At 38.0% G+C, this 9,783-nt stretch overlaps 2 protein-coding genes across 2 annotated transcripts in view; both read left to right on the top strand.

Annotated features, from left to right (window-relative positions):
• Positions 1-6,087, top strand: part of LOC107707667 (filamin-A-interacting protein 1-like) — a 23,813-nt gene extending 17,726 nt beyond the window's left edge. The window contains exons 5-6 of the mRNA XM_016511746.1: positions 489-3,195; positions 5,878-6,087. Coding sequence (XP_016367232.1) covers positions 489-3,195; positions 5,878-6,087 — 2,917 coding nt within the window. The remainder of the gene's footprint in view (positions 1-488; positions 3,196-5,877) is intronic.
• Positions 6,088-8,742: 2,655 nt separating this feature from the next.
• Positions 8,743-9,783, top strand: part of LOC107707657 (cell cycle control protein 50A-like) — a 10,112-nt gene continuing 9,071 nt past the window's right edge. Inside the window, exon 1 of the mRNA XM_016511737.1 lies at positions 8,743-9,190. Coding sequence (XP_016367223.1) covers positions 8,945-9,190 — 246 coding nt within the window. The 5' untranslated portion in view covers positions 8,743-8,944. The remainder of the gene's footprint in view (positions 9,191-9,783) is intronic.

Raw genomic sequence — 9,783 nt, 5'->3', positions numbered from 1 at the left:
ACAGAGGAGGAGTTGGGGATGGAGGAGGGTAATTAGCTATTGAGCAATGCGAAAACTGCTGATAATACTGAGGGACCTTATATATGAATGCTTAGATAGGTGTCGTATTCCTATAGGTAGATGGGGATCAGCTGAGAATCAGCTGATGCGAGCTTGACTAACGTGACCTGCCAGAACTAACGCTTACGCTTGATTTTCATGACTTATTGACAATTTCATGACTTATTGGCTTATTTTTTTATTACATGTACAGTAAAATTCTGACTTTTTATATTAAAATACAATATTGTTAGACATTTAATTTTTTACTTATATGATTGTGTATTAATGAAAGTTCAGTTTGACTAATAATTATTTGTTGTTATTTTGTAACTATTTGTTTAATTCTTTCGTCTAAATGATAAGCATAAGATAAGCACAACTAAGTCAATACATTAAGTCAGTAATACTTACTTATTCTACAGTTATACTTATTTATTTTTCACTAGGTTAAAACGGTTGCTGAAACAAGAAAAAGCATACCAAATAAGGAAGGAAAAAGAATTTTCTAAACGTATGCAAAGAACATCTGGAGAGCTGGTTAAGCTGAAGTCATTTGCACTCATGATGGTTGATGAGCGAGAACTTCACTTGGAGAAAATCGACAAACAGAGCCACAAAATACAAGATCTTCTTCAAAAACTCGAGGAAAAGGAGAAGAAACTACATGAGGCAGAGAGAAAAGCAAAGGAAGACAACCAGAAAATCCTGGATCTTGAGGTTGAGCTGGAGCTAAGAACTTCTAAGTTTGCAAAAGAGCAAGAGGAGATGTCTGCAAAACGGTCCAGTCAAGAATCTGAACATCAGCAGCTGTCCCAGAAACAGATGGAATTGTTACACAAACTCAAGGAGCTTGAAGAGACCAACGAAGCTCTTCAGAAATCAGCAGAGGAGCTCCAGGCTTTAAAGGACAAGATCAGAAAGGGTGAATGTGGCAACTCAAATTTGATGGCAGAACTTGAGACTTTGCGCAAAATAATTCTGGAAATGGAGGGTAAAGATGAAGAGATCACCAAAACTGAGAACAAATGCAATGAGTTGAAGAAGATGCTTCTGGCTGAGGAGGCTCAGAATAAGGACCTGAGGCTAGAGGTGGAAAAACTGCAACAGAGAATGACACAGTTAGAGACACTAGAGATGACCTTCAACATGGGCAGGACGGAATGTGCCCAGTTGCAGGCAGCTTTGGAAAAGGAGAAAAGCTGGACTAAAGACCTAACAGACGAACTTGTGAGCGTTAAAATCCGCATGAAGGAGCTTGAATCGTCTGAGCTGAAACTGGAAAAGGATGAATTAGATTTAAAAGAGGATCTTTTGAAACTCAAATCAGTTACTGTAATAATGGTTAATGAGCACAAGAACATGGCAGACAGAATTAGGTCTGAGGAAAAGAAGAGAGATGAACTGAACCAACTCTATAAGGCAGAGCAGGAGAAAGTCATGGAGGTTACTGAGAGGTTAATAGAGGAGAGCAAGAAGCATCTGAAACTAAAGTCAGAGATGGAGTTGAAGATAGCTGCTCTTGTAAAAGAGAGAGATGAAATAAAGCGAAAGCTTTTCAAAACAGAAGAACAATGCAAAGATCTGAGCTCCAAGCATGGTATAATGAAGCACAGTACCATGAACAAAGAAGAAAGGGAGTCTTTTCAAAAGGTGATGGACCTGCAGAGTGTCTCAAATGCACATGGAAAAGATGAGAATAAAGTTAAGGAGTTGACTTTGGAGACTGAAAGACTTATGAACCGTCTTCAACAGCTCGAAGCCATTGAGCGAGACCTGATCAAACCAGAGTATGATTTGTTAGCAACTGAGAAAGAAAAGGCACGTTCTCTTTCACAGCAGGTACAAGAAATAAGTCAAACTGAGTTGATTAAGGTAATAGAGCAAGGTGAGGTGGGCTGTCAAGAGGCTGAACTGAGACATCGGTTCACGATGGAGGAGGTCAAAACCAGAGACCTTCAAGCAGATGTGCAAGCCCTTAAGGAGAAGATTCACGAGCTCATGAACAAAGAAGACGAGCTATCCCAGCTACAGGTGGATTATTCTGTTCTGCAACAGAGGTTTCTAGAGGAGGAAGACAAGAAAAAGAGCATTAGCACTGAAGTTCTAAACCTTACCAAAGAACTTGAGGTCACCAAGCGCTACAGCCGCACTTTACGGCCCAGCACCAAAGGAAGCAGAATGATGGATGTTCCAGTGACGTCAACTGGAGTACAAACCGATTCAGTTGAAAATAGGACAGCTGACAGTGACACACCTGCTGCATTCATTAAGAAGTCCGTCCAAGAGGAGAACCGGATCATGAGTAGTCTGCAACAGAGGAGCTTAAAGAAGCCAGCGCAGAGACCAACAGTACGCGAACTTTACCCTCCAACAGTCAGGGACTATACTGTGAAGAAGTCCTGGATTCCTTGGACGAGGAAGAAAGACATCAGTGCTTCTGAAGTATCTTTGGATACCAGTGGGGAGGCTGCAACTTCTGAAGTCAGCATGTCCCAAAAGTATGACCATCCATTGAACGTTCAGGTGATCCCAGATATTCAGAACAACGAGGCAACCTTACAGAATCGCATGGGCCTTTCTGAGGACTTGACCAAACAAGCTCCTGCCAAACTATCCCAAGAAACTCAGAGCTCCCAGACGACCGTCCATCCTACAAATGAACGAACCAAAGAGCCAAAGAATCCAGAAAGAGTTAGATTACCAATGACCTTTGCCTCAATCTCGAGAGTAAAGAGTGCAGAGATCATGAGGTCTCCCTCTATGGACAAATCGTTATCTCCTGTATCCACTGCATCCATCAGCAGCTCCCAAGAGTCTGTGGACATGATAACAGGTCGAGCTGTATTTAAGGAGACTCCTGAAAAACGAATGGTCCCCACACCTATCAAGAAGTCAAATGCTAATGTCGTTACCACAGAAGACAGTAAAATTCACATTCACTTAGGATCACAGTTCAAGAAGACCACTGACCATGGCTCAGTCGTCATGGCCAAATCTATTCCTGTATCATCTGAGTGTAATGAAGTTTGTACTGGAACTGTGCTACGCTCACCACACAGTGTGACTGCCAGCAAATCAACATCTAGCAAAGCGATGAGCAGCATCACCATCACACAGGTCACTAAAGCACCTGCCAGACCCACACTCTCAGTGGTAAGTGTCTCATTTAAAGGAACACTCCACTATTTTTGAAAATAGGCTCATTTTCCAACTCCCCTAGAGTTAAACAGTTGAGTTTTACCATTTTCGAATCCATTCAGCCAATCTCCGGGTCTGGCGGTAGCACTTTTAGCTATAGCTTAGCATAGATCATTGAATCTGATTAGACCGTTAGCATCTCGCTCAAAAATGACCAAAGAGTTTCGATATTTTTCCTATTTAAAACTTGACTCTTCTGTAGTTACATCGTGTACTAAGACCGACGGAAAATGAAAAGTTGCGATTTTCTAGGCCGATATGGCTAGGAACTATACTCTCATTCCGGCGTAATAATCAAGGAACTTTGCTGCCGTACCATGGGTGCAGCAGGCGCAATGATATTACGCAGCGCCTGAAAATAGGCTAACTTCTGCCATCATAACCAACGTGACCACCTGCTTGCACAGGGAGCGTGACTTCCGTTGGAAGTTACCTAGCTGGGGACTATTTTCAGGTGCTGCGTAATATCATTGTGCCTGCTGGTACGGCAGCAAAGTTCCTTGATTATTACGCCGGAATGAGAAGTAATACAGAACTACAGAAGAGTCAAGTTTTAAATAGGAAACTCTTTGGTCATTTTTGAGCAAGATGCTAACGGTCTAATCAGATTCAATGATCTATGATAAGCTGCAGCTAAAATTGCTACCGCCAGACCCGGAGATCGGCTAAATGGATTAGAAAACGGTAAAACTCAACTGTTTAACTCTAGGGGAGCTGGAAAATGAGCCTATTTTCAAAAATAGCGGAGTGTTCCTTTAAATCGCATACGGCCTTCTGTGCCAGAGAGACACTCTACCTCTGACCAGCTTCTCTCAACATACTTCAGTCAATTTGATTTTCCTTCTTTATATTCTTTTCAACTTATTCAGACCTCTTAATATAAAAAAAATATTATTATTATATAACTAATTAATTATTTTGAAATCTAGTTATATTTTTAAAGTTAATTAAAAAATAAAATGTGTTGTGTTTTTATATAGGTTTCTGTGGTGCATATGCTCTACAGGTTTACATGAATCAAAAGAAATTTCACTGACAGACAATTACCACACAAATTACTCTACTTGTGAATCATTAACATGAGTACCACATTGTCTGAAAAAAAAAAACCAACTCATAGCTACATGATCATTTCGTGGTTCAGGGTGAATGCCTGCCCATTCTAATGTCTGATGTCTGCTGAGAACCCGTGGCGCTGTTTAAAAATGAAGGTGCCTGACACCAAACCTGTACAATGTGGGGCAAATGATCCTGGACGGATGGGTTAAAATAACAAATAAACAGTGTGCATAATTCTAATATTTTCATTCATCCATTCTTCACTGTAGGGTTGTCGGGAATATCCCAACATATTTATATTTGTAATATAGTATGTAAATTACAAAACCCAGACCAATACATATTATATTTTTATTTACTGTGTGTGTGTGTGAACGTTTAAAGTTACAAAAAGGTCTTTTAAGTACAACTACAACTACCCGCAACTGAAACCTAGTGACATGGGACTGATGATTACATCAAGATATTTTTTTTCCACATTCAAATAACAGATTCTAGAGAGAGATGAGGACATATGTCAAAATCGTAAGTTGTGAAAACAGCTGTGACAGCAATAAAACATTTAACACCAGCAAAAAGTGCACCATGATGAGACATTTACACTTTGCTCTAACAGCATGCTCATGTTACTTCAAAACAATGACTTGAGTATGATGCAATAAAAATAATGTGTTTGAGTCAGAGCTGCTGTCTGGGAGGCTTACCTCAACTCCTCTATAACTGTAATTTCCAAAATTATTAACACCAAAATAGCTACTTAAAACCTAGGCAGCTTTTAGTTTTAGAACCAATGAAAAGTTCACTTCATATGCCATGGCAGAGATACAGTTGTCAAAACAAGAATAGCAATGCAATGCAACAAGAAGTATTATAAATAGGAAATAACAGAACAGGTTGGAGATGTTGTATGTACTGTTGCAACATATGTTTAAGTGTAATGATTTATTTATGACAACACTATACATTTGATGTTTATCCAAAGCAACTTGCATTCCATTGAAGGTAAACAAGTTTGTGCATTTACTGTGGGAACTATAGTGAGACACTCAAGAAAAAAAAACAACAACAACACTGACAACTGAATATTGCTCTTTGATAATTATAATTAACAAATAATGCTGGATCAATACCAGCCTTTGCAGTGGCTTTTTGTTTCTTGAAGGCCACTGAGGAGGTGAACGTCCTCCGGTAGGAAGCTGTCATGATAAAGTGAAGTTAGCTCATTTGAGGACTTGAAGTGAAGAAAAGATACCCAGGGGGAGACCTTTTCTCTTTATTTGTGGCTCTCAGGGTGAAAAATATAGAAACTCTTTGGTCATTTTTGAGCAAGATGCTAACGGTCTAATCAGATTCAATGATCTATGATAAGCTGCAGCTAAAATTGCTACCGCCAGACCCGGAGATCGGCTGAATGGATTCGAAAACGGTAAAACACAACTGTTTAACTCTAGGGGAGTTGGAAAATGAGCCTATTTTCAAAAATAGTGGAGTGTTCCTTTAAACCATGCATGCAGGAATATGATTAATCTATACATTAAGAAAGGCCAAGATTTACATCCATGCTCTGTTACTCAACAGCAGCCCATCACTGATGTCCCATCAGCACGATCAGGGTTCAGTCGCATTCCAATGTCTCGGGGAATGAAAACTGGAAAAGCCGTGCTTGGAGCTTTGGGAATCACCACAGGAGTTAAAATGGAAACAAATCCAGAGAACCAAGCCATGCACACTGACCTGAAAAAATCAGCTGTCATTAATGGAGCCCTACAGGGTGGAGGGAAGGGCTGAGAGCATTGAACAAATAATATACAAGTTTACATTTACTATGTCTTGTATATCTGATTGTCACTTTCTGCAATTGTTGTGTTGCAGAGATGCAAGGGAAAACACAGATTTTTCTTGGGAAAGAACTAGGGAAAGATTTGGGATTTGGCAACATTGCTTTTACAGTAGCACAAATGCTGCAGTAATGATGCCTTTTTGTAGGGCACACTGATTTAACTTCCTACAACTCTTTCTTTATGTAGAAAGCCTTTTTCCCTGAAAGTTTGAGTTGGAATAGTTTGCAAGAGCACAAATATAAACACAATTAGGCTGTGAAAGCGACTAGTGAGTTGATTAGAGTATAGAGTATTGAGGTGTGGTGACGTTTAATATCCGACAACCCAAAAACCCTCTTAAGTCCCATTTAGACACTTGTTAGCAACTCTTTTTCAAGACAAGTAAAAACGTGAGTTAAAAATGTGACAATATGTTGAATTAACCACAGAACTAAAACACAATCAGCCATTCAATGTTCAAAACTGAGTGTCCACGAGCAGATGGCAGCATGGAGGTCATGTAACAGATCTCTTAAGGGTTTATAGAATTATTTGGTTGCAACAGATGTATTTGAAGAATATTTATCCAGTAAAAAAAAACTGCATATCAGATTAAATAAAATGGTTTCTATCAATGAAAATTTTTATTTACAAAGAATGTCTGCTAAATTACAGTGGGTACGGAAAGTATTCAGACCCCCATCCCACCTGACAGAACTGGAGAGGATCTGCAAGGAGGAATGGCAGAGGATCGCCAAATCCAGGTGTGAAAAACTTGTTGGATCTTTCCCAAAAAGACTCATGGCTGTATTAGATCAAATGGGTGCTTCTACTAAATACTGAGCATTTTTCAGTTTTTCTTTTTTAATAAATTTGCAAAAATGTCAACAATTCTGTGTTTTTCTGTCAATATGGGGTGCTGTGTGTACATTAATGAGGAAAAAAAATTAACTTAAATGATTTTAGCAAATGGCTGCAATATAACAAAGAGTGAAAAATTTAAGGGGGTCTGAATACTTTCCGTACCCACTGTATGTATTTTAATAGTATTGTTCATGATGTTTAATGGTGTATCATTTTAGCATTTTGTGGAATGTACGTATCAGACCAAGCATTTTCTGACTGTTGTTGTGAAATGAAATGCATTGATAAGAGCCTCACCAATGAGTATGATCTCGAGTGCCCAGAAAAGCGCTATATAAATGTAAGGAATTATTATTATTATTATCTGTAATGGATTTGTATTACCTGTTTGTAACTAAAAATGTTTTGCTTTCAGATGAGTCAAAATGTCTTTCTTTTCACTTCTTACACACACACACATTACAATAAGAAAAAAATATTTATACTTATATTTTATAAATATATATATTTAATAACTTGAAAAACAGCTTTTAATGTGCACTTGCAGACATTTAAAACAGAAAATCTACAAACATAAACTTAATGAAGTGAATATACTGAAGTTGAGGTCCATAAATTGTAAGCAATCATATACACAAATCATGTAAACAAGTCCATGAAGCTTAAAATCAAATGTCTTCCAACTGTCACCATCATTCCCTTAAGCCTTATTGTGCCTAAGGCTGCAAAAGTGTATGACTTTAAAGAAATTCCAATTTACAAAAATATATTACTAAGTAGCAGCACAAAAGCAAGCAGAGGCTCCATTTAAAGTACTACAATAGTAAAATGGTATGGTATCAGATGGTAATGGTACTGAATTACACTTGATATTTGTGTGGATATTTCTTGATATAATATTACCATAAAAATTAGATAGATAGATAAAGATTTTATTGTGAAAAAGCTCTCATTATTATTGTAATGTGGAAAAAATGAATGCACTGTATGTAGTTAATGCTCAGTGCTGAGTAGATTTCTTACAAATTGTAGTCCATCACTGATTCCGAATTACATGACAAAAATTGAAGTTAGTAACATAATTCATTACATTACACGTTTTAGGTAATAGCCTATAATCAGACTACTTTTATAGATTACTTTTGACTTAACTTGTTTATCACATTGATTTAAAGATAATCTTGTACCATATTGATATAAAAACACAAAGAGAAAGAAAATATATTCCATTCTTTGTTATTAACAACATGAAGTGCATTAAAATCCCAGCCTTCCAAAGATATAGTAATACACGGTTAAAAGAAGCAACATCGAGAAAACACTTAAAACAGTAAACCCAGTAGTCAAATGCTGCGTGCTCTCTCAATTTTTGTGTAATTATACGGCAGTATAGGCTATTTTAGAAAGGAGAATTTAAAAGATGAAAAAGAAGAATTAGGGAGAATCAATAAATTGTGAATGATTTATGGCAACTGTGTGAATAACATGTAATCATGTAATCCATAAAAATGTAACTGTAGTCTGATTACGAGTAGGTTATTGTAAAATGTAATATAATGTAGGCCTAGTCACAAGCAGCTAGGCTATTTCTTAATTTTTGGACGTAATCCAGATTACATATAATCATTTATTACCCAGCACTCTTAATGCTGATTTAAAACATTGTATCTGGACAAGACGTTTGTTATTAGGCTACTGCATTTCCGTAATGAGTACGATTTTTTTTTTTGTACATCGCAGAAATGTCACGTCGGGGAGGGGTGTCATTGCTGACGTCACGACGTCGCTTTCAGTCCACTGGCTGCTGTACTTCCTTGTTTACCGTCTTGTCCACGACCAACAGAGCTACTGAAATAATCATTATTGCTGTTAATGGCGCGATAAGCACAAGCGATAGCAGCGATATAATAGTTGTCGTGTAGTGTGCTCGCTGTCCGCGCGGCTCGAGAGGATTAGGAGCGATGATGGCGTCCAGCTATAACGCGAAGGATGAGGATCATCATCCGGGATCGGTGGGCTCCGGCGGCCCCGGCGCTGTCAAGAGCAAGAAGCCCGATAACACGGCCTTTAAACAGCAGCGTTTGCCCGCCTGGCAGCCCATTCTGACGGCGGGAACCGTCCTGCCCGCCTTCTTCATGATCGGACTCATCTTCATCCCCATCGGCATCGGACTCCTCGTCACCTCTAACAACATCAAAGAGTTTGAGGTGCGTTCCGTCGCCATAGCAACATCTTATTACGTTATTAGGGCTCGAGGTCACCAGTGTTGGGGAGCGACTAGTTACATGTAACAGAATTACATAATTTAATTACAAAATAAATGTAACTGTAATCAGTTACAGTTACTGACAAAAAATGTGTAATTAAATTACAGTTATAAAAAAATGTTAACGATTACAAAGAGATTTTTTTTCACGCACATACAGATTTATTTGATTTCTCAGTTTCATAAATTGCAGTGACTGCCATTAAATATGAGACACCAGTGTTTCAGGACACATGCTTATTCGATAACTGTTTTATTTCCTATTTGGGTTTATGCATATGCTTTATTTTTTAAGATTAACCGTTTTGTTTTTTCCATGGCATTGTTAGATTCCAGTGTTCCCTTTCATAGCTATGCAAAGATTTGATTTCAAAAACAGTATCATAGCTATTAAACTATTTCTTGTTATGATTTTAAATCTGCATTTAACCTCAGAATGATCTCAAAGTAAGGTCTGATTTTGTGGTGGCTGTGTTTTAAAATTAAATGATTATAATCTTAATTCAAGTGATGAAGGATTTTGAAAGTCTGACA

Source organism: Sinocyclocheilus rhinocerous, unplaced genomic scaffold, assembly GCF_001515625.1.
Source record: "Sinocyclocheilus rhinocerous isolate Xijiao unplaced genomic scaffold, SAMN03320098_v1.1 scaffold955, whole genome shotgun sequence".
NCBI classification, from domain to species: domain Eukaryota; kingdom Metazoa; phylum Chordata; class Actinopteri; order Cypriniformes; family Cyprinidae; genus Sinocyclocheilus; species Sinocyclocheilus rhinocerous.
The sequence above is the reverse complement of the archived record's forward strand: the minus strand, read 5'-3'. Positions and strand labels throughout refer to the sequence as shown.